Source organism: Heterodontus francisci, chromosome 8 (genome assembly GCF_036365525.1).
Source record: "Heterodontus francisci isolate sHetFra1 chromosome 8, sHetFra1.hap1, whole genome shotgun sequence".
In the NCBI taxonomy this organism is placed as follows: Eukaryota; Metazoa; Chordata; class Chondrichthyes; order Heterodontiformes; family Heterodontidae; genus Heterodontus; species Heterodontus francisci.
In genome coordinates, this window is record NC_090378.1 from 60327425 (window position 1) to 60353092 (window position 25668).

Genomic DNA, 25668 nt, shown 5'->3' on the forward strand with positions numbered 1-25668 from the left:
TAGGCGGGAGGGCTTCAGCTACTTGGATCATTGAGATCTCTTCTGGTACAGAGGTGACCTGTACAAGAAGGACAGGTTGCATCTAAACTGGAGGGGGACCAATATCCTTGCGGGGAGGTTTGCTAGTACTACTCGGGAGGGTTTAAACTAGACTTGCAGGGGGGTGGGACCCAAAGTCGTAGTCTCTCAGCTGAGATAGTTGAGGCAAATGTAGAGGTTAAAGCAAGCAAGTCCAGTAGGCAGGCCAGGCAGGGGCAGGACAGGGAGCGTGGAAGGTTTGGTAGGCTAAACTGCATTTACTTTAATGCAAGAAGCCTTACAGGTAAGGCAGATGAACTCAGAGCATGGATTGGTAGATGGGATTGTGATATTATAGCTATTACGAAAACGTGGTTGAGGGATGGGCAGGACTGGCAGCTCAATGTTCTGGGGTACCGATCTTTCTGGCGTAACAGAGGTGGAGGTAAGAGAGGAGGGGGAGTTGCACTCTTGATTAGGGAGGACATCACGGCAGTACTTAGAGAGGATATCCCGGGGGGAATGTCCAGCGAGGCCACATGGGTAGAACTTAGAAATAAGAAAGGGGTGATCAATTTGATGGGATTATACTATAGGCCCCCCAATAGTCAGAGGGAAGTGGAGGAGCATATATGTAGGGAAATCACAGATAGGTGTAGGGATTATAGGGGTGTAATAGTAGGTGAATTTAACTTCCCTAATATTGACTGGGACTGCCTTCATGCTAAGGGATCAGATGGGGAAGAATTTGTTAAGTGTGCCCAGGATAGTTTTCTGAAGCAGTATGTGGATGGTCCTACTAGAGAAGGGGCTACACTCGACCTCCTCTTAGGAAATGAGGCTGGGCATGTGGTTGATGTGTCAGTGGGGGAGCACTTTGGGACCAGTGACCATAACTCTATTAGCTTCAAGATAGTTATGGAAAAGGATAGGACTGGTCCTCAGGTTGAAGTCCTAAATTGGGGGAAGGCTAATTTTGATGGCATCAGACAGGAACTCTCAAAAGTTGAATGGGAGAGGCTGTTTACAGGTAAAGGGACGTCTGGCAAGTGGGAGGCTTTTAAAAGTGAGATAGGAAGAGTTCGGGGCCGGCATGTTCCTGTTAGATTGAAGGGCAAGGCTAGCAAGTTTAGGGAACCTTGGTTGACGAGGGATATTGAGGGTCTGGTCAGGACAAAGAAGGAAGTATATGTCAGGTATAGGCGAGTCCCTTGAGGAGTATAGGGGATGTAGGACTACACTTAAGAAGGAAATTAGGAGGACGAAAAGGGGCCATGAGATTTCCCTGGCAGATAAGATAAAGGAGAGAGTAGGTCCCCTTAAGGATCAGTGTGGCAATCTATGTGTGGAGCCACGGGAAATGGGCAAGGTCTTAAATGAATATTTCTCGTCCGTATTTACCGTGGATAAGGTCATGGAAGCCAGTGAGTTCAAGGGAGGGAACACCAATATCCTAGAATATATCAACATTACAAAGGAGGAGGTGTTGGAGGTTTTGAAGTGCATTAGGTGGATAAATCCCCAGGGCCTGACCAGGTGTATCCTAGGATGCTATGGGAAGCAAGGGAGGAGATTGCTGGGGCCCTGGCAGAGATTTTTGTATCATTGTTAGCCACGAGTGAGGTACCGGAAGATTGGACGATAGCTAATGTTGTGCCTTTATTTAAGAAGGGCAGCAAGGATAAGCCAGGGAACTACATACAGGCTGGTGAGCCTTACATCAGTGGTGGGAAAGTTATTGGAAGGGATTCTGAGAGACAGGATTTATATGCATCTGGAAAGGCATAGTCTGATTCGGGATAGTCAGCATGGCTTTGTGCGTGGAAAATCATGTCTCATGAATTTGATTGAGTATTTTGAGGAGGTGACCAAGAGGTTTGATGAGGGCAGGGTGATGGACGTTGTCAACATGGACTTTAGCAAGGCCTTTGACAAAGTCCCACATGGTAGGCTGGTCCAGAAGGTTTGAACACATGGGATCCAGGGTGAGCTAGCAAATTGGATACAAAATTGGCTTGGTGATAGGAGGCAGAGGGTGGGAGTGGAGGGTTGTTTTTCAGATTGGAGGCCAGTGGCCAGTGGTGTGCCGCAGGGATCGGTGCTGGGCCCTCCGTTGTTTGTCATATATATTAATGACTTGGATGTGAATGCAAGGGGCATGATTACTAAGTTTGCAGATGACACCAAAATTGGTGATATAGTGGACAGTGAAGAAGGTTGTCTAAGGTTACAACAGGATATAGATCAACTGGGAAAGTGGGCAAGGGATTGGCAAATGGAATTTAACGCAGACAAGTGTGACGTGATGCATTTTGGGCAGTTAAATCAGGGCAGGACATATACAGTAAATGGCAGGGCCCTGGGGAGAGTTCTTGTGCAGAGAGACCTTGGGGTGCAAGTACATAGTTCCCTGAAAGTGGCAACACAGGTAGACAGGGTGGTGAAGAAGGCTTATGGCATGCTTGCCTTCATCGGCCGAGGCATTGAGTACTAGAGTTGGGACGTCATGTTACAGTTGTATATAACGTTGGTTAGGCCGCATTTGGAGTACTGTGTGCAGTTCTGGTCGCTGCACTACAGGAAAGATGTGATTAAGCTAGAGAGGGTGCAGAAAAGATTCACAAGGGTGTTGCCTGGTTTGGAGGGCTTGAGTTATAAAGAGAGATTGGATAGGCTGGGTCTGTTTTCCCTGGAGCGAAGGAGGCTGAGAGGGGACATGATGGAGGTATATAAAATTATGAGAGGCATAGATAGGGTAGATAGCCAGAGTCTGTTTCCCATAGTAGGGGTGACTAAAACTAGAGGGCATAGATTTAAGGTGAAAGGGAGGAGGTTTAAAGGGGATCAAAGGGGTACATTTTTCACACAAAGAATAGTGGGTATCTGGAATGAGCTGCCTGAGGAGGTGGTGGAGGCAGGATCAGTAGCGACATTTAAGAGGCATCTGGACAGGCACTTGAATGAGCAAGGCATAGAGGGATATGGAATTAATGCAGGCAGGTGGGATTAGTATAGATAGGCATTATGGTCGGCATGGACGCGGTGGGCCGAAGGGCCTGTTTCTATGCTGTACGACTCTATGACTCTATGACAAGGGAAGCAGATGCATGCAACACCACCTCATGCAAGTTCCCCTCCAAACCACACACCATTCTGACTTGGAAATATATCGCGTTCCTTCACTGTCACTGGGTCAAAATCCTGGAACTCCCTTCCTGCACTGTTGGTGTACCTACACCCCAAGGACTGCAGCGGTTCAAGAAGGCAGCACACCACCACCTTCTCAAGGACTATTAGGGATGGGCAATAAATGCTAGCCTAGGGAGCGATGTCCATATCCCATGAACAAATTTAAAAAAAATTTCATCTGCCACCTGTCCGCCCGTTTCATCAACCTGTCTCTGCCCTTTTGAAGTTCTGCACTATCCTCCTCACAGTTCACAATGCTTCCAAGTTTTGTATCATCCACAAATTTTCAAATTGTGCCCTGTACACCAAGGTCTCGGCCATTAATATGTATCAGGAACAGCAAGGGTCCTAACACTGACCCTTGGGGAACTCCACTACAAACCTTCCTCCAGTGCAAAAAACAACCATTATCCACTACTCTCTGTTTCCTATCCTCAGCCAATTTCTTAACCATGTTGCTACTGTCCCTTTTATTCCTTGAGCTATAATTTTGCTCACAAGTCTGTTGTGTGGCACTTTATCAAATGTTTTTTGGAAGTCCATGCACACCACATCAACAGCATTGCTCTAATCAACCTTCTGTGTTACCTCATCAAAAAATGCCAGAAAGTTAGTTAAATACAAGTTGCCCTTCACAAATCCATGCTCGCTTTCCCTAATTATCCCTTGTCATGCAGACCCCCACCTGCTAAGAATGAGACATTTTAATTCTGTCAGTTAACAGATAGTGCTTGGAGAGACAAAGATTATGCCCTGGTCCACCCAAAATGGGTTGTGATCACCAGACATTGAAGGTGAGGATGCTCACATTCCAGGATGATTGCTAAGATGGCAGAATCTACAAACAGAAGTGGTCAAACCAGCTAGTCACATGACTAACCTGCTGGGCAACCTGGAGTTTTTTTAATTGTGCCACAGAGAAAGGCAGAAAGCAGTTTGAATCGGAACCTGCAACCGGGAAACCGCGCTCTCTCTCTGGCTTTCTCCCCAAGCCACAAGACCCACGGAAGACACGTAAACCTCAAGAGAGGAAAGTCTCCGACATCGAAAAAAGTTGAAGCGTGCACTGAGCCCCAACGAATTGCAAGTCTGACTGGCAACTAAAGACTTCACAGCAAACTCAAAGGACAGTAAAATAGAAACCCATCTGTTGCCTCAAACCTTTCCCTTTTATTCTTTTCTACTTTTCTATCTCTATCTGCGTGTTTGTGTTTATTGTGTATGCATGCTAGCGTGCTCGTGTCGCACATTCGCAGTCAGTAACCGGTGTAGACTTTAAGATTAATAAACTTCTACCTTTCTTGTTTAAAATCTAAGAAAACCTGTCTAAATTGATTTCTTTGCCTTACAATTGGAAAGCAGTGAACAAGGATTCACTAAGGGGGAGCTAAAACATGGTGTTTTTCTCAAAATTAAATCCTGTTACGTTTAAACCAAGCAAAGGCTGAGAGGGATACCCTAGACCCTTCTCACCTGGTCATAACACCCTAAATAATAAGGCTTTGGCTTTTAAAATTATTTTTTCCCAAGTGTGTCATTCTTCCTTTTAAACGGGATTGTTTGAATTGTTTGATTCTTGGGGTGAAACTTGGATTGCTATATTTCCCCACCGCCAACATCCTGGATATCACTATTGACCAGAAACCAAACTGGAACAGCCACATAAATGTTGTGGTTGCTAGAGACTGAGTATTCTGTGACTCACCTCCTGATTCCCCAAAGCCTTTCCAACACAGGTGGAACAAGGCACAGGTCATGGAATACTCTCCACTTACCTGGGTGGTTGCAGCTGCAACCACACTCAAGAAGCTCAATGCCATCCAGGACAAAGCAGTCAGTTTCATCAGCATCCTATCCACCAGCTTAACCATCCACTCCACCCACCATTGGCATATCATGTTTGTAGTGTGTACTGTCTACAGGTGTACTTCAGCAAGTTGCCAAGGCTTCTTTGGCAACTCCTTCCAAACCCACGGCTTCCACCACTGAAAAGGACAAGGGTAGCAGGTGCATTTGAACACCATCACCTCCAATGGACATCTCAGTACAGTGAAATGATAAGCTGGATGATGTTTGGGCATTTACTTTGAAATTTTACCATTTAGTTGAACTCAAATTGAACCCACAAAGTACTTTCAAAATGAAAAAAACAGTCATACTTGTGCGGGTGCACTTGTATGGTTTCACAATTGAGCAACAGCAATTTTTTTTAAGATCCTGGACACACAATCCGTTCAATTTTCTTGGTTGGATATGCAGTTCTTCTGACACTGTTGCTGCTGTTTCATTTCTACATCTCTCTATCTGTCATGTGCAGGATCTCCTGCTGCCTTTTTTTTGTTGCTTTTATATAGACTCTCCCCATTTTGTTCTGCACCTGACTACTGCTTTTTTCCTTCTCTATCTCTTGCTAGAACTAGTTTCTCTTACCTTACTGGATGAATTTTCTGCATAGCCTGCAAAATGACATCTATTGTCATAAGGGTTTTTTTTAACTAAGAGGCCTGTGTGCCTTTAAGACTGAGAAAAAGGACTTTCTGTGACAAGTGACTGAATGTTGACCTGGTATTTGAAGTGCAGGCTGCAAACTCGTATCCAAGCAACAGAAAGATTTTGCGACAGTCTTGTGACTTCTGTGAAAAGACTTTTGTTTCAGTTCTACAGTGTGAAACAAAGTTACTGCTGGAAACTGGCCAGGAATGCAGCCCAGAAAACTTCTTTCTCTTGAAAAACAATTCCTGTATCAAGTAAAATTTTAATTTCTTCATGAAGTTAAAAGAACTTTGAAGGAGTTGCAAATCTAATGTATGGGAACTAAAACCCTTGTTGCTGTTTATGCCTGAAGAGAGGAAACCCCCAGGAAAAGAGGAGTTGCTACATTCTGTGGAAAAACACTGCTTTGCTGAGAGGAAGTTTGCATTGTTGAAGGTAGCAAAATTCCTATTGTCTCCAGTCTCTCAAAAATCTCTGCCTCAAGAGTGATTTCTGTTTTTGTATTTTTAGAAGATCCTGAAATTTCAAGAAAGTTTCTACTGTTAGACTGCTACTTTAAACATTTAAATAGACCTGTTGCTACAACCTTTTGCTGAAAGATCTGTGTGATGCTTGCTACAGATGAATTGCCTTGAATGCCTATCCATCACAGACTGTCCATTAATTTCACCTGGAGACTTCAAACGGCATCTGTCTTTTCGACTCTGGGACACCTCACTGATCTGGAAATATCCTACCAGATGTTACAAACCAGTTAATTTTTTTTATTCCTAAGAAACTGTTAGAAAATCAAAATCAATATATCCCTTTTTCCCGGTTAACCATTGGTTTTTGAATGCATGTGTGTGCATGAGGGTTAGGAAGATTAAGGAGTTATAAAATCTTTTCATACATATAGATACATCTCATTATCATTTAAAACTTGGTTTATTAATAAATAGTTAATGTTGTTGTTGCTTAAAGAAACCTGGTTTGGCAGGATTTATTCTAAGGGATAAATGAAATGTTTAATTTGGCTAATTTCCAGTAGTTGGGAAACTTTACTAATATGCTGTGACCTGTGGAGTAGTGGGGCTGAATTAACAGTACACTACTTCTGCCTCAGTCGTAACACTATGAAAACAAAAGAAAAAGTCTGGTGAGCTTGAATTTCAGGTGCATACTCATTTCACCTCCTAGTGAAACATTCACTGACATTACCTTGTGCTGTTGTAAATGCGCTTCCTGTTGGGAGACTGTGATACAACATGGGGGACAAGAATGGGCAGCCTCACCTTTCTCAACAGGTCAAGCAAAGAGAGAGGGCTCATCAAGAAAATAGGAGAAATAAGGCAAAAAATCCATAGGAAAATCTCAAATTACATTATCTTATGCACAATGTTCTCTGAAAACTTATATTGCTAATATCATCAAAAAAGAACATGCCATAACGAAAGAAACAATTCCTGCCTCAGTTTGCTGCTTCAGAATGCAAACTATGTTATAAAAAAACGAGGTCAGACTTTTTGGGCCAGCAGAAAACAAATGTTTTCAATAGTGAAACAGACAGCAACCTTAAGCCAAATAAATGGGAAAAAAGCACTCTTAAAGTGAATTATGTCAGCACACAGTGACAAAAAGAAATTATTTCAACAAAAATCAATCAAATTGGCAGTTAAAAATGAATGATATGCATTTTTTTCATTTTGTCATTGTTCCAAACAAAAGCTATAAAAGGTTTCTCTGTAAAACTGAAATATACCTACCATGCCCTTTAGGGTAGGATCTGCTAAGGGAGATCTGTTACCATGGAAATCAGGCCAAACATGTAAATCAACAGTTAGCATGCCCACAGCATAACTCGTTTTAATAGACTCCAGGTGACTGTTTAAGTACATGTAGACATTTTTCCCACTGAAAGAAAACATTCTGAAATCAACCGTTTTGTAAGTAAAACATTCCTCAGTTATAAGCCAAGAATAAAAATGGTCATTTGGGTGCCGTCATTTTGGGAATAAAATTATACGAAATATTGAAGACTGAGCTAGTGTTTTACATCGAAAAAAACTTACGGGCCCTATTTTTCTCTTCAAAGCCATTGGGGCACAGTCAAGGGATGTAATCATATGCAAATATGCAGAAGGGTAAAAATTTTACTTTGTGAAACTTCTACCCTGCTATTAATTTTATTTTACTGTTCAAATGTATTCCAAGATACAGCCTTTAAGGCAACATCTGCTCAAGACAAAGGTTGCCTGCGGCAATTAGGAATACATCTTCCAAATGGTCATTCCTGACAGTGGATTCATTTCTCTCGACATTGACAGAAGTTAACTTATTCCGTAAATGTGCCATTTTCAAAACAAAGATCCCCCCTCACCAATGTTCTTAGCTTAGACAGGTTTGATTGGGTATGCATTTTATACACCCAAGGAAAAACAGGACAGATTGTCAATCTAATCCATTTTATATTTAATACTTACAGTTTATACTGTCGATATGAACTACTTCACTCAAAAATATTAAAAGTTCCTTGATTTTTTGGTATGCAGAGTGTAAATTGAGGACAAAAGAGGGTAACAATGTGGATCAGATGGGCATACTGAAAGTCAACCAGTGTGCAAGCCTGTGCCTTGGGAATACATATCTCAAACAATAATTTTAAATTTCATACAGAAAGAGTTTTGTAAATGTGGAGAATGTTGCAGATCTACACTTTTAAAATTTCTAGTGAACAAAATTTACATTAAAAATCTGAAATCTGTGTGTATGAGAGAAAATAATCACTTGCATTTTCAAAGCTGTAAAACAATTCTGGTACTCAGGAGATTGAATTCAGACAACTGATGTTACTTCAGAGACCGCCACAGCTCCAGATTAAGAATAATATCAATTCAATTTTCAATTCATGTCTACATTCAAATTACTGTGAAAGACGTGTTGTTTTTGCCACATGTTGGCGTAGGTAGCTTATCACCTTCAAGCATCTGCATTTTTATTTCATTCAAAAGACCCACAATTTCCTCAAGGGGTGTAACTGGCAAGTCATGCCAAAAGTTACACCAGTTTCTACCCAATTTCACCATTAGACGCTTATGCCAAAAATTCCTGCCAATTGCATTAGCATAAGTCAGAAGTTTTAAAATCAACTTAAATAATTGTGCCCCGAGCAAAGTGTGGAACTTCATGACATAGTGTTAACGTAGGTGCCCCTTTATGCATGAAGATTAAAGTTCAAAGTCATCAAATCATCATTTATGCACATTAACCACAGCATATTAATGAAAATGCAATTGTGGAAGCTTTTCAATTTTTAACTTAACTCATTCTGAGGCAGAAAAATGTATTTGTTAATGAGCAGCAGAAGCAGTGTTGGAGATTTTGCTGCGTTTGTGCAGAAGATCGAGGAAACTCAGGTGTAATGTCAGCATAAGTCTCTGAAGTGCCAATTTCCTTGATATTTTGCACTGAAATCAGTATTGTGTTATTTTTGCACTGTTGGTTCAGTGCAAGTTTTCAGGAAATTCTGGGTCAAAGGCTTTAACCTTGCTATCAATGGCACATTTCTTTTAATTCCAATAATATGTATGCAATGTATATTTGAATAGTCTTATATGATTTCAGTTGCTGTGGATTCTCATTCAGAAAGCCACAATATTTTTTCTGGCCATTTTCTCTGCCTTAAATGAACTCGTGTAGAACCTAAACTGTTCAATTGAGGAATAGGGGTGCATCAAGAATGAAAATAAAATATGAAAATAGCAAATAATAAGCCGCCTTTTATAAGGATACATTTGTAATCCTAGCCAAGGAGATAAGTTTATTGACACTACTGGTGTTTTGGGTAATAAACAAATGTTGTTCTGACAGCCTATCCATAATGAAGTTAAATTCACATCTTAGAACAGTGGCTAGAATTTGGGAGATGCACCTTTCACAGGCATGTGGAGAATGGAAATCCACTGGAAGAGCACATACATATGACGAATTGTGATTAATGGACTTCATAACCTTGGATATGGCTTTCACAGTTTATGAAATTCCTTGCCAGCCATGCTGCTTCATTTTGCACTTTCAATACCCCCATATTTTACTAAAAGTGCTCCTCCCATTACTTCTGGGATGAAATTGTGCTCTGCAATATTAACATATAAACATGATAATATGTTCATATGAAGTATTTCTGACTATTTTAGTGGATATATTAAGCTATATATTTTAAATAGGATTCTATCATCAATAAAATACGAACTCACATGTTTATGTAATATAATCAAAAAAAGCTGGAAATACTCAGCAGGTCAGACAGAATCTGTGGACAGAGAAACAAAGTTAACATTTCAGGTTGATGATGTTTCATCAGAACTGGAAAATGTTACAGAGGTAAAGATTTTAAGCAAGTCCAAAGGCGATGGAAAAGGAGAGAGAGGAGGAAAGAAGAAAAGGGTAGGCAAGTGATGGGGTGGAAGAAGGGAGTGATTAAATGACGAAAGGGATGATGGTGCAAGATCCACAAGGGGGTGGTAATAGGACAAGTGAAAAAACAAATGAGTCTAAAGCATCTGTAAATGGCAACAGCAGAACCGTTACCAGCACCTATTGTCTGAAAATATGGGAACAGTGGTTCTGATCTGAAATTCGTGAACTCAATGTTGAGTCTGGAAAGCCTTAAAGTGTCTAATCGAAAGATGAGGTGCTGTTCTTCAAGCTTCGTTTAAGCTTCATCAGAATAGGGGCGTGATGCCAGAGTGAGAGAAGAGTGGAGAATTAATATGACAGGCAACCAGAAGCTCAGATTCACACTTGTGGACTGAACGGAGGTGTTCTGCAAAGTGATCACCCAATCTATATTTGGTCTTCCCAATGTAGAGCAGACCACATTGTAAGCAGCAAATACAGTACAAGTAAATCACTGTTCCTCTAGAAGGAATGTTTGGGATCTTGAGAAGGGAGGAGATGAAAGGGCAGGTGTTGTAGCTCTTGCACTTGTATGGGAAGGAGCCGTGGGACGGAAAGGGGGTGTTGGGGATGATTGAGGAGTGGACCAGGGAGGGAACAATCCCTTCGGAATGCTGAAAGGGGAGCGGAGGGAAAGATGTGCTTGGTGGTGGAATCACCTGAAGGTGGCAGAAATGGCGGAGGATGATCTATTGAATGTAGAGGCTGTTGGATGGAAAACGACAACAGGGGAAACTTTATTGCAGTTCTGGGAGGGAGGGTAAGGGGTAAAGGCAGAAATGTGGGAAATGGAACAGACACAATCGAGGGTCCTGTCAACCATGGTGGAGGGGAATTTTCGGTTGAGGAAAAAAAGGAAGACATATTGGAAGCACTGGTGTGAAAGATGGCATCGTCAGAACAGATGCGACATAAATGGGGAGACTGGGAGAATGGAATAGAGTCCTGACAGGAAGTGGGAAGGGAGGAAGTGTAGTCAAGGTAGCTGTGGGAGTCAGTGAGCTTACAGTACATATTGGTGGGCAACCTACTCTCAGAAATAGAGTTCGAGAAGCCAAGGAAGGGAAGGGAAGAGTTAGAGATGGACCACATGAAGGCAAGGGAGTGGTGGAAATCTGAAGCACAGTTGATGAAAATTTCCAATTCGGGATGAGAGCAGGAAGCGGCACTGATACAGTCATCAATGCACCAGAAAAAGAAGTGAGGAAAAGGACCTGAGTAAGATTGGAACAAAGAATGTTCCATGCATCCCATGAAAGGCACAGACAGGACTCATAAATGTTTCCATAGCAACACCTTTTTATTTGGAGGAGGTGAGAAGGGTCAAAGGAAAATTTGTTCCATGTAAGAACAAATTTAGCCAGGCAGAAGAGGATAGTGGTGGATGGAGACTGTTTGGACCTCTGTTCAAGAAGCAGGGTATCCAAAGGCAGTCCTGGTGGGGATGGATGTGTAGAAGAACTGAGCGTCCATGGTGAGAAGGAAAAGGCTAGGGCCAGAAAACTGGAACTCATTGAAGTGGCAGAGGGTGTGGAAAGAGTCACAGATGTAGGCCAGTGTTAATTTTGCACAGTATGATCTCACCCCATTCATTATTAATTTGGACACTAAGATTCAATTGTAAGAAACTGTGCTCCTGACAGGAGGCTTCGACCAATGGGAGGGAAGATTGGAACATATTAAAATTAATGCCTAGAAAGAAGTTGGGTAATGGTCCATAATCTCCTCACATGTCCCATATTCAGAAAACTGGCCCTTTAATATGTTTCTCAAGTCACTCTTAATGTGTTGAAATATAAACCTAGAAATCACTGTTGGCAATCTTAGTGAACAAATACTTAACATGTTAAGTTGCCATTTCTCTGGATGCACAGATGTCATACAACACATTGGGCTTAAGTTTGTCAGCCCTGAAGAAGTCCTGCCACTGGGGCCAAAAGTGGGAGCCGACCCTGGTCTGGTGGGCGGCAGGACTTTGAGGCAGCATTTTGTAGGCCACTGCGGGCCACCATCCAATTAAGGGCAGTGGCCTGCCCCCTCAGAGTTGCCAGCCCCAGGGCCACCGCATGCGGTAGCCACTGCTGAGGCTGCAGCACAAGGGAGGGTGCCTCAATGTCAAGGCACCCTCGAAGACACGGAAATATTTCTGTGGAAGCTGGGGCCAGGCGGACCCCGGCAATCGGGATGTGGTGTTGGGGAGGGGGCGGGTGGTGCGGTGGTGGTTATTGTAGCAGCAACTAGTTAAACTCGAGCCATTTCCACTGTTGGAGATGGGGTAGGGGGGTGGCCCTCTGTGGGCCATGGAGCATCCATCAAGGAGGGCACCTCTGGGAAGCCGCTGGGAAACTACCAGAGTTTACCTAGTAGTCTCCCCATGCGACAGCGGGTCCTCCCAAAGCACGCATAATGCATGTGGGTGTGGGAAGTGGCCCTTAATTGGACTCTTAAATGGCTCAATTGGCCGCTCAGCAGACAGCTGCACCACTAAGGTTCCTGCTTCTGCAATACGCCATGGTGGCGGGAAGACATCTGGCTCCCCTCCTGATGTCCTCCCATGCCACATTGTCAGCTTCTGCCTCTCAGCCCATCTCCTAAGGGTTGGGAAAATTCAGCTCATTAAGTACTTGCTCACTAATATTGCCAACTGTAATTTCTAGGCCTTGTGATATGTGCTAGTGATTAATTTATTTCTTCGAATGAACCAGCACTGGATTTTATAATGCCTAATAGCCATAGTTGTGGGTAGGTTTTCATACAATACACTTCAGAAAATAAAGTCAGATATTGTTCCAACTTCAGAATAATAACTTGATGCAGTGATGCATGATTTTAATTACTAAGCAGATAGTTTGTCTAAGGCAATATATTTTCTTCCTGTGCACAGAAAATATTGTTAAGAAAATGCTACTTTGAAGAATAATCCAATACATTTCAATAATGTACATTTTCTGGCAACACAGAAAAGCTTCCAATCATCCAAATCAAATTATCATTCATATCAATAACATTTAAAAAAGAGGCAAGGTAAGTACTGGTTAAGGATCACCTCCAAGCTATAACAAACAGACAGACCTAGCTTTAGCAGTGGACTCCAGCTCTGCGAATGCAGCATGGCCTTCGACGACTTGGTCTATCTAAATCAAAGAAACACGTTGTACGAAGGCTGTTAGTCTTCAGCATAAGTGGGATCTGTAAAGTTCAAATATTTGGACAAACTTTCAAAATGTCGATCTTCCCACTACTTTTGTTTCAGTATAAAATTATTGGGTGGTACCAGAAATAGAGACTGAGCGGCGGAGGGAGAATTCTTCTGTGTTCTATTTGCAACAATGTCTAAAATTTGCTTATAAAGAATGGGTTCATACTTTTATACACGTAACACAAATCCAAATCTCTCCCAAGGTTGAATGGTTGAAACTTAGGACCTTTTGACAACTTATAAAAAAAATAATTAAACCAGGTTTGAAACTGAAAATGACTGTTATTTTCAATGTGAGTAATGATGAGGGGTGTGTGGAATGAAATGAATATTCTGAGTGTAAATTCTGAGGGATATACATTGCTACAATAGTCAATCTTCAAGTTCTTTTTGTTTCAGTAGTGGTAATAATGATTCATATTGTTTCAGAAATGATAAGTAATATAGCTCCAGCTTGGCAAAAACAGTGCTCAGCTAGTAGCACTCTTCTGGGCCTGTCAAAAGATTGTGGTTCAAGCCTTTATTCATATTTTGAGCATGTAATTTAGGTTGACATTCTCATGTAGTACTTGAGATCTAATTTGCTGATTCAGATGAAAGAAGAGCAGGGAGGTTTCCCAATGTCCTGCCAATATTGCTTCATCAACCAACATAAAGGACTGGATCTTTGACCCCCGCTGGAGCCAGAATCAGAGGTGGGTGGGGCCAAAAATTAGCACCGTGACTAGCATGCTGGCTCCCTGGCTCCATCCCACCTCTGAGCCATCCTTGCGAGAGTGGAATCAGGACCGGCAGGGCTACCTGCCCACATGTGGTGAGTAGCCAACCACGCTTATTAAGAGCCTAATTGAGGCCAATTAAAGGAGGCCAACTGGAATTTTCCAGTTCCAGCAGCAGGAGGGACCAGTTCAGGTACCTGGAGGTGAGCCCCGGCGGCATGCCGGGGCGGCGAGCACTCCAGGCAGGCCCAAAGGCGCTCCTTGCCTGCCTGGCTGCAGGAGCAGCCACAGACCACCTTGTAAAAGAGCTCCCCCCTCCTCAATGGTGGTGGCCTGGCTGCTGAATTTACTATTTAATTAAATATTTAAAAACATTGGAGAGAAGGTGCCTCCATTTTGAAGTGCCCTCTCTTTTACTTACCTTCCATTGCAGCCTGCTGCTTCTCTTAAACTGGAAGGTCTCTGATTGTCCCTCCAGCTTCGAGGGTCTGCCTGTCATCCTTAATTGGACAGAGAACCTGTCTCCATGCCAGTTAAGGGGGTATTCCCCCTGAAAATCCCAATGAATGTCTGTTTCCCCTCCCCCCCCCCCCCCCCGGGGAGGGTTTGGGACATAACAAGTTCCAATCTCTGTTTTCCATCCCTGGAGGGTAAAACGAGCCCAAAGTGTCAATTTGGTTCTACGGTAATATTCTTGTCTCTAAATCAGAAGGTTGTAAGCTCAAACTCACTTCAGGATTTAAGCACATAATCTAGGGTTACACTTCAGTACAATACTGAAGGATACCATATTGTCTATAATGCTGTCTTTTGGATGAGACATTAAACCAACGTTTTGTCCATCAATTCAGGTGGACATTAAATATCCCATGGCATTATTTGAAAGTTGGGGAGTTATTCTGACCAACACTTCTCCCTTAACCAATGCTCCCAAAACAATTTGTCAGGGTTTTTATCTCACTTGCTGTTTGTGGGGCCTTACTGTATACTAAAATGGTTGCCACATTTGTTTAAATACCACCACCAACAATAACTTGCATTTATAAGTTGCCTTTAGCATGGTAAATCATCCCAATGTGCTTCATAGGAGCATAGGCGGCACAGTGGTGCAGTCGTTAGCACTGCAGCCTCACAGCTCCAGCGACTCGGGTTCAGTTCTGGGTACTGCCTGTGCGGAGTTTGCAAGTTCTCCCTGTGACCGCATGGGTTTCCGCCGGGCGCTCCAGTTTCCTCCCACAGCCAAAGACTTGCAGGTTGATGGGTAAATTGGCCATTGTAAATTGCCCCCTAGAGTAGGTAGGTGGTAGGAGAATGGTGGGGATGTAGTAGGGGATATGGGATTAATGTAAGATTAGTATAAATGGGTGGTTGTTGGTCGGCAGAGACTTGGTGGGCTGAAGGGCCTGTTTCAGTGCTGTATCTCTAAATAGATAAATTATCAAACAACATTTGACACCAGTTTTAAGGAGCATCTTAGGAAAAGAAAGGTATACAGGCAGAGATATTTTGGGAGGGAATTCCAGAGCTTAGGGCCTAGACTGCCAGTGGTGGAGTGGTTAAAATAGCGCCATTTCAAAATAACTCATAAAGTGCCATGCAAATGAAAGTTTTTATTAGCCCTTTTTTATTCCAATTGTCATAAAATATGTATAAACTACTGTGTTTGGCAAACCAGTTCATACAATTGCTTCAAAATATGACTTCAAGTGTTTCTAACCGACTCATGGAATGGTGCGCAAATTTTGCAATGGAATTGGAATGTTACACAATAGACAAACAGAAAAGCTGTGATATGGAAAGATAGTGTTGTACCAGTTTCATTTGGAGTTCTTATCAAATTAAGTGTCTGTAGACAGACAAAGAGCAATACTGTCTTTAAAATTGTGAATGTTTTTCCATCCTGTTCAAAAAAGTTGCAGAAAATTGAAAGGTTCAATTTTCCAGTGTGCTATCAATCTGAGAATACTTCTGCGTTCTCTACTTTGTGCTCCTGTCATACTCTGCATTGATGTGTTCCAAAATTGCCACTGAAGTAAAACATAATGAAAAACATAAGTGGTAGAAAACATGCTGTTCTCAAACCTGAGTGTGTATAGAAATTCCAGTGTTGTGACCTGCGCTCTGAATTCTCCCCTGCAATGTAGCTTTCAGTGTAATCAGCTTCACAGTATAAATACAACATTAATCATCCTTGGTGGATTCCCAAAATAAAGAATTGACTCCTTCTCACAAGGCTCCCTTTCTACAGGATTTAGATCTTTCTTACCAGTTTCCCTGTGGCACTCTGTCCACCTTCATTTAGCCAAAAATCAGGTATCATAGCAGAATAATAGGGTCCCCAAACACCAGGCACAAATATAGGATCTTTACTGATCTAGGGATAAAAATAAACAATAACATATAAATTAGATTATCAAGAATATATCAGTTACTGGGGTCACATTATGATATCTAACCTTATGTGGTAGAATCTGTTGTTCTTAAGAACAAATTTAGATTTAAGCTGTTTATTAAAATAGGCAATATAAACATCTAACATATTGATGATGCCATTTAGCTGTCATTTAAATAAGCTAGAATTTAATTGAGATACATTACCTTCAAAGGAATACCCTGATTAATAGTGTGATTTCTTGGTGCCAAATGTTTTGCATAGAAAAGTATTACCCAATGTCTTTTGTCTCCCTATGGTCTCATTAAACATTACACAAACAGTAATAAGAGTGCACCTTTAAACTCAATCTTAACCCCAATCTTATTACAATATTCCACCATTCTGTGTAACATTTTATCAATGTTGTTTGTTGACACATTCTCACCTCTGAATCAAACTGTGTGGACTTCAGACCCATATCAAGGCTTAGGTGCAAAATATAAGCTGGCACTTAAGTACATTATTGAGATGTACTCGATTGTTAGATAGCGGGCCTGATTTTAAGTTAGTTCATCTGGTGTAAACAGAGTGCTAGTGGCTCAAAAACTATGTTGGATCACTCACCACCTTTTAGGTGGGCTGCTCCCATTGAAGAGGCCTGCCAATGGGTGGCTAGAGCATTGTCTGCTTGCAGTGGTCGCTTTTGCTATACAGATTGGGGTTCTATGACATGCACAGGACCTGAGAGCAATTTTGAGGGATAAATCGGCAGAGCGCATGTTCCAGATATTTATCCCAGATGACAATTTCAAAAAATGGTCTCCAATCTTTTTTTTCATTTTTGTGGGGTCAGGAGGAGTTGCCTGGAATTCCACCACTGGCCAATTGGCACAAGGCAGCGGGATGCCTTTTTGGCGCATGCAGTTCACTAGGGCTAGTGCATGGGGCTCGAGCTTCAAATTAGCTTGGCTCTCTCAGCTAGCCCAACCGACGGATGGCTGGTGCACTGTGCTAGTTAGTCACACAAAGGTCAAAATCTACCCATGTCTGTAGGTGAGATATTCAACCATAGTCTGCCAGTTCCAGTGGTTCAACAGGTAGTTTAAGATCCCATAAACACTGATCAAAGAAGAGTTGGAAGTTCTTCATATCACTGCTCAAAGGACACCACGTGGCCAATGTTCTCCCCTCAAACAATAGAATAACAAACAGATTAGGTGATTATTCATCTCATTTTTAGGATATTGCTGTTGCTTTTGCCTACATAACAATATTTCATAAGTAGTTCATTATTGGTAAAGGACTTTGAGACAGTTCAACATTATGATACACCATGTAAGCTATACCATTATTATTAATAATTTGGTTAATCCTAATTTCTCACAAGTTATGATATAGAAGTTGCCTTAGTGGTGTCGATTTTCTTTGAAACGTCAAGCCAAATAAGAAGTAGAATAAAGTTAACCAGAGCTTTCCACCCTCTCAGCCACTTGAATTATGTGATCTCCATCAAGATTCTCAGTTAGATTGAAACTTTAGTTCAAGTAATGATTATCTTAGTCTTCTGTCAACATCCTTATAATCATGTCAAATGAGTAAATATATAACGGATGACACAAAGTCATTTATACGGAGTTAGCTGGAAACTAATGAAAAGACTTTTTAGTGTATAATTATAGCATCTGCACACCATAATCCAAATTACTAAAATTTGTAATTAAAATAAGTAAACTTTTATATGTCCAAAGCCTGCACAAACAATTCATGTTGAAACATTTTCACAGTCTGCAACAGTTTAAAAAAACGTTCTCTTTAACACTGTTGGAGCTGCCATTTTGATCCTTCTCTCAGACATTTTTCATAGGATCAAATACAAATAAATAAATAAATAAAGTTGATACACAGTTTGTTGTCTATTGTTAAACAATTTCCTGGTAGCTACATTAGAAAAGCCTTTAACTTATTTCAAGAGCCTGAGTTCCAATCCAAGGCTCAACTGTTGAAGTCAACTGTTGCCAATCGGTGACTTTCATTAATTGTTTGCTAATCTGTTAGATGAGGCATATTGCCCCCATTTCCAGGGTAAACCCAACAAAATCAGTCATAGGCCATGGAACTGCAGTTCCTAGCAGGTGATTACTGAGTAGCTTTGACAGCAAAAAATATGCAAAACAACTCACTCTGTGTTCCCTGGAAACCAATGAGAGAATAGCAGGTCAGCACAGCTTATGTGGTAATCCATTTTGGGGAAAAAGGAGTAATAGACAAATTCCTTAGCCGGAATTTAACGAGGAGGCCACTGGCCACCTGCCCACTGGCTGGAAAGGCAGAGGCGAGCCCGTCTCCACCAGCCCTGGAAGCCATGATGCTATTTTGCAATTAATTGCCTGAGGTCGTGGCTTCTGCCCCTTTGTTCCGCCTCCAAGAGCTGCCGGCCAATCAGAGGGCTGGCAGCTCTTAAGTCCCAGCAGCGCCACCGGGAGTGGTGGTCACAGCTGGGACTGCAGCAGGCCTCAGACCCAACCAGTGATGGAGGCCAATTAAGTTAAGTGGTTTCGGGATGGATTGGGGCCATTCATCCAGACCCTGGTGAGGGGGAGGACAGTTAATCGTGAGGGCATGGTGGGGTCATCTGGTGGGGGCATCCCATGCTACTGCGGGGGGGGGGGGGTCTCCAGGGAGCACAGGCTGCCTATCAAGAGGGACTCCCCACCCTCCAAGGTGCCTGCCAGGATTTATTGTGCGGCCTCCTCAGATGGAGAAGTGCCCATTCACCACTGGTAAAATACAGCGGCAGCGGGAAGAGGCCCTTATGTGGTCATTAATTGGCCATTTAAGGGTCTCAACTGGCCTAAAGGTAGGCAGGCGGGCTACCCACCACCTCCCCCCACCACTGGTAAAATACCAATGGAGGTGAGTAGGCGACAGGCACAGCAACTCCCATCATCCCACCGGATTTTATGCCCTTCTGCCTCCCAGCCCGCTCCTGGGAGGTGGGGTAAAAAATTCTGGCCGTTGTTACAGAAGTATACTGTGAACATCAGAGAATACAAATGTAATCACCTTGTATTTAGTTCTAACATAATTCAGAATTTTGTTGTCAAATCTTCCCTTCAATATCAGACTGAAGCAGATTGGTTCTGCACAATTCTGATTAAACCACAGCTTTTATGGTTCACTCCTGGAATAAACATCTTATCCAGTGAAATCCTTAGCAAAACTAAAAGGGAAAAACTTTGGTAATTCTGGATTATAAACCACAAATGGCGAATCATAGTAGTCCAACTCCTGTTATAGTTGAGTAAGCATGCAGCGGACCACAAAATTCACAAATGTTGGCATAATTCATTTTTTGTGCGCAAATGAACGTGAACAAAAGTTGAATTGGGTACATACAAGCCTCCAAATACCTCAACCTACATAACGGCAACTAAGTAGGGTGCTTTGTTATTTTCTTTTTCCAATGTTCTCCCCTCCTTTCCTGAAGATGCTGCTACATACTGAGGTACATTTAGGAGAATGCTGGCAGCCCTCCAGTACTTCTCACAAATTGCCATCCTTCATGTGCGAGCAGTGAATACACAATCCTGTCCTCAATGAACAGGAGCATATTTATTTTCCAGTAAAAGTCACTGGATAATAGCCCTGCCTGATTTTTGCCCCTCTCTCCCTCAGGGTCATTCAGATTAATTGTAGAAGCACTATCACTACCCCGGTTAGAATTAGCTAACTCAGCATAGACCAGGGATCAAACATGGGAGATTCAGCTTTTTATGGGTAATTCGTGCACATATTAAAAAAGGCCACCTTCTGAATCTTTTATTTTGGAAATACAGTTCAATGTTTTTTGTTACAGTTGGTTAGGCTTCATCCTTTTGTTCCATGTCAGTTCTTATAAAGTGAAGTTCTGTTAATAGCTTTCTCATTGCACACCACTGTGACTTTATAGTATTTGTTCAGGTCTTGTAAATTATATCCTAGAGTTGCATACTGACATACATGCGACAACCACACTTTAACTGTGGATGAAAGTTATTCATAAAAAAACAACAGATTCGGAAGTCTGAAAACAGAAGTACATTAAAGAATTTTCAACTCGAGAGACCTATTTGTTTTTCTGAATAATAAAAGCTATACTGCAAGTCTAGATTGATCGATGATGTTAAACAAGGCTTAAATCCATATTGTAACATCAGAAGTTTGGGGCTTAATTTTCAGGTCCCACAAGGCGGGATGGGAACCTGAACCAGGGGATGAAAATACCAGCTCCAGCCAGTGTGCCTAGATCCCGCCCAATCCATTGAGAAGAGCAATTAACATTGTTAAAGAGCTCATTGAGAGTTCGTGAAGGGGCATGTTCTGATTTTGATGGGAGCGCACCAGGTGCAAAAGCTGTCTGAGGCAGACTAGCTGAATGAAGGCAGACACACAGTGGGTAGCCAGTCTTTGCTACCCAGGGAATTGGCTGAGCCCTATGAAAGGCTGCGCACAGGGGGACTCGTCCATTGGGAAACAGGTGCCATCGGCTCAGCGCTGGTGGTTGGGAGAGTGGGCAGTAAGCGCTTGGGCAGTGCAGGAGGTTGTCACCCTCCTGGCATTGCGGGAGCATAAGAGGAAGGGGCAAAGCTGCCAAACACAACTGGGGAACTACCTGAGCAGAAGGAAGGCTGCAGCTGGCAATGGGAGCATGACTGTCAGATTTTGGGTCCAGTGGCAATGAGGATCAATGTTCTCCACAGGAAGGGCAGAGGCCCGGGCATCAGCAGAGCACAGGAGAGGGGCGAGAGGCAGGAAGGACACAGAGGATATACTCTCAGCATACTGGTGAGGATGGAGCTACCTTGAGATGACCAAGAACCAGTGCTGCAGGAGACTGTGACTCTTCAGGGAGATGGTCACAGACATCTGTGCCCTTGTTGCCTAAGACTTCATACCATGCAGCACTGTTTGCCATGTCCTGCCAACAGCCATGAAAGTCACTGTGGCCTTGAACTTCTTCACTTCCAAGGATCAGCTGCAGACCTTGGTGGCACCTTGCAAACAGCTGCACATCACTGCATCTCGCAGGTCACTGATGCATCACCTTCCAGAACTGGACAGCGTATTCAATTCCAGACAGCTGGGACCTCATAGGCACAGAGGGCGGTTGGTTTTGCCTCCATTGCTGGATTCCCCCATGTGCAGAGCATCACACTGACTGATCGCCTAGTGAGATTCATCAACAGTAAGGGCTTCTACTCCCTTAACATTCAGATGGTCTACGACCACAACAAAAGCTTCCTGCATGTGTGCACTTGCTTTCCTGGCAGCTGCCATGACTCCTTCATCCTCTGCCAGTCCAGGGTGACGCAGCTCTTCACTCCACCCCCAAACAACGTGAATTGATTCTAGGGCACAGTGATATCCCTTGAAGAGACTGCCAGTCAGCCCTCTACGAGAGCCCCAGACAGAGGCAATACAACTGCAACCACCTGCTCACAAAGACCACCACTGAGCAGGCATCGGGCTTCTGATGATGCGGTTTTAGTGTCTGGAATGGTTGGCCGTTCCTGCAGTACACACCAGCAAGATTCTTGCTCATTATGGTAGTCTGCTGTGCTCTCATAACATGACCCTCCAGAGAGGTGTGGACCTTGAAGAGGGTGAGGCCACGGAAGGTCATTGAAGGAAGAGGAGGACCAGGACATGGAAAAGGAAGAGAACGAGGAGGGGGGTGAAGGAAGATGCAGAACACCGAGGTGCCCTGGCCGCACAGGGAGGTGGCCAGTCCTGGCATTGGGCTCAAGGGTCTCGTTAGGATGCCATCAACCTCAGGGATCATCTGATTGAGCCATGTTTTGACTGAACCAAGAGGAATGGCATGGTATGGAATTCACTCTGAGTCGCCTGTGTTAACACTTCAATTGAAGACACAGCCTGGAACATGTAAACTCTTACCACCAATGAAGGATGCACATCTGTCCAGAGGTTTCACCGTCACCATTGATGTACCCTTGCTCTCCCTCACCACCTCCCACCTCTTTTTTTGTCCCGCCTTTATTAAAAGGAGGTTCACACATCTGGCTTCAAGTGTCGATATTTACATTGTGCTCATAAAGGAAAACAGTGCACAGTTACAGGAGGAAGAAACCCTCGTGACCCACTCAGTGCTCTGTGTGCTGCGATGGGCTCCCACTCAGTCACTTTTACATGGTGCTCCCCTTGTGGCCTCAGAGGAACATCGGAAATAGGAACAGGAGTAGGTCATTCAGCACCTTGAGCCTGCTCCGTCATTTACCTATATCATGGCTGATCTTCTCCCTCAATGCAATTTTCCCACACTATCCCCATATGCCTTGATATCTTTAATACCTAGAAATCTATCGATCACTGTCTTGAACACACTCAATAATCGAGTCTGCACAGCTCTCTGGAGTAGAGAATTCCAAAGATTTACCACCCTCTGAGTGAAGAAGTTCCTCCTCATCTCAGTCCTAAATGGCCTACCTCTTATTCCGAGACTGTCTCCCCGGTTCTAGAAACCCCAGCCAGGGGAAACATCCTTCCTGCATCAATCTGGTTGAGTCCTGTAAGAATTTTGCATGCTTCAATGAGATCATTCACATTTTTTTAAACTCTAGAGAATACAGGCCCAGTCTCCTCAATCTCTCCTCATAGGAAAATCCTGTCATCCCAGGAATCAGTCTGGTGAACGTTTGTTGCACTCCCTCTATGGCAAGTATATCCTTCCTTAGGTAAGGAGACCAAAACTGTACTCAATACATAGGAACAGGAGTAGGCCATTCAGCCCATCGAGCCTGCTCCGCATTCAATACAATCATGGCTGATCATTCACTTCAATGCTTTTTTCCCACACTATCCCCATATTCCCTTATGTCATCCATATTTAGAAATCTGTCAATCTCTGCTTTAAACATACTCAATGACTGAGCTTCCACAACCCTCTGGGATAGAGAATTCCAAAGATTCACAATCCTCTGAATAAAGAAATTTCTTCTCATCTCAGTCCTATGTGGCTTCCCCCTTATTTTGAAATTGTGTCCCCTGGTTCTAGATACCCCAACCAGGGGAAACATCTTACCTGCATCTACCCTGTCTATTCCTTTAAGTATTTTGTAGGTTTCAATGAGATCACCTCTCATTCTTCGAAACTCTAAAGAATACAGGCCCCGTTTCCCCAAGCTCTCTTCATAGGACAGTCCCGCCAGCCTGGGAACAAGTCTGGTGAACCTTCATTCCACTCCATCTATGGCAATAATATCCTTCCAAAGGTAAGGGGACCAAAACTGCACATAGTACTCCAGGTGCGGTCTAACCAAGATTCTATACATTTGAAGCAAGACTTCACTACTCCTGTACTCAAATCCTCTTGCAATAAAGGCTAACATACCATTAGGCTTCGTGGTTGCTTGCTGCATCGTCAACTTATCGACGAGGACACCCAGGTCCCTTTGTACATCTACACTTTCTAATCTCCTACCATTTAAGAAATACTATGCACATCTATTCCTCCTACCAAAGTGGATAACCTCATCTTTTTCCACATTATATTCCATCTGCCATGTTTTTGCTTACTCACTAAGTCTGTCCAAATCCCCTTGAAGCCACTTTGCATCTTCCTCACAGCACACATTCCCACCTAGTTTTGTGTCATCTGCGAACTTGGAAATATTACATTTGGTCCCCACATCCAAATCATTGACATATATTGTGAACAGCTGGGGCCCAAGTACTGATCCTTGTAGCACCTCACTAGTCACAGCCTGCCAATGTGAGAATGACCCATTTATTCCTACTCTCTGCTTTCTGCCTGTTATCCAATCCTTAATCCATGCCAGAATATTACCTCTGTTTTGACTGACCGCTCAAGACAAAGCCCCCAATCAAAATATATGATTCTGATTATGGTGGGAGAAACACACTGTTGATTCAGTCCTGTTCCTCCACAGATCACCTAACATATCATTTTAAACTTTCCAAATTAAAGAAAGCCACAGCCAAATTGCACCATCAATGAACCCCTGAATGAGGCTAACTAAATCAGATGTCTTTAGATCAACAAATTAATTGTTTAATAAGAAAAACTAAATTCTTAAATGTTACTAAGATATAAACAACTTTTAAAATAGAAAGAAATTTGTGTCCTTGCAGATTTATGCTCTTGCCGAAGTGGACTGTTCCAACGTGGAACTGTCTAAGGTTGCTTGAAGTCCTCACAGCCGTCCGATGGGAAAAAAAGTTTCTTCAATAGTCGAACAGTCCGTAGTCTAATTCAGCAGTTGAATTGATGCTCTTCTTTTCCAGCAATGAATTTCAGCAATTACAGTTGAGTGGTTAAAAGAATTGGTTATTTTCTTTTAAGAAATTAATCTGGCTTAACATCTATCACCTATATTAGAGGGGATAGTATTAGTGCAAAAAGCTTAAATGGGGTGGAATTCTTCAAGTGCATTCAGGAGTGCTTTTTGAGCCAGCACGTAGAGAGTCCTACAAGAAGAGGAGCGGTACGGGACTTAATCCTAGGGAATGAAGCCGGACAAATGGTGGAAGTGGCAGTGGGGGAGCATTTCGGGTATAGTGACCATAACTCTGTAAGATTTAAGGTAGTTCTGGAAAATGACATAGAGAGACCGAAAATAAAAGTACTGAATTGGGGGAAGGCAGATTTCAATATGACAAAACAGGATCTGGCCAAAGTGGACTGGGAGCAGCTTCTTATAGGAAAGTCTACATCAGACCAGTGGGAGTCATTCAGAAAGGAAATAGTGAGGGTCCAGGTCCAACATGTTCTCATAAAGGCGAAGGGTAGCACCAACAAATCAAGTGAACCCTGGATGTCAAGGGATATAGAAGATTGGATAAAGTAAAAAAAGGAGGCTTATGGCAGATTCAGAGCGCTGAAAACAGCAGAGGCCCTAGAGGAGTACAGAAAGTGTAGGGGAGTATTTAAGAAAGTATTTAGGAAGGGCCTGTTTCTGTGCTGTAAAACTCTATGACTCTAGGACATCAGAGTTCTGAGAGTATAATAGGGTTTAAATAAACCGAAAGAGAGCTCTCATTTCCTTCAGTATATGCAGATCCAGCTGTCTGTCTGTGTCTCTGTTAACTGTGTTTGGGGCGGCACAGTGGCGCAGTGGTTAGCACCGCAGCCTCACAGCTCCAGCGACCTGGGTTCAATTCTGGGTACTGCCTGTGTGGAGTTTGCATGTTCTCCCTGTTTCTGCGTGGGTTTCCTCCGG

At 42.9% G+C, this 25668-nt stretch overlaps 1 protein-coding gene across 1 annotated transcript in view; it reads right to left on the bottom strand.

Annotated features, from left to right (window-relative positions):
* Nucleotides 1–25668, bottom strand: part of fggy (FGGY carbohydrate kinase domain containing) — a 478711-nt gene that overhangs the window by 183029 nt on the left and 270014 nt on the right. Inside the window, exons 9-11 of the mRNA XM_068037213.1 lie at nt 16322–16429; nt 13210–13271; nt 7446–7593 (exon numbers count right to left, since the gene is read on the bottom strand). Of these exons, the coding sequence (XP_067893314.1) occupies nt 7446–7593; nt 13210–13271; nt 16322–16429 (318 nt within the window). The remainder of the gene's footprint in view (nt 1–7445; nt 7594–13209; nt 13272–16321; nt 16430–25668) is intronic.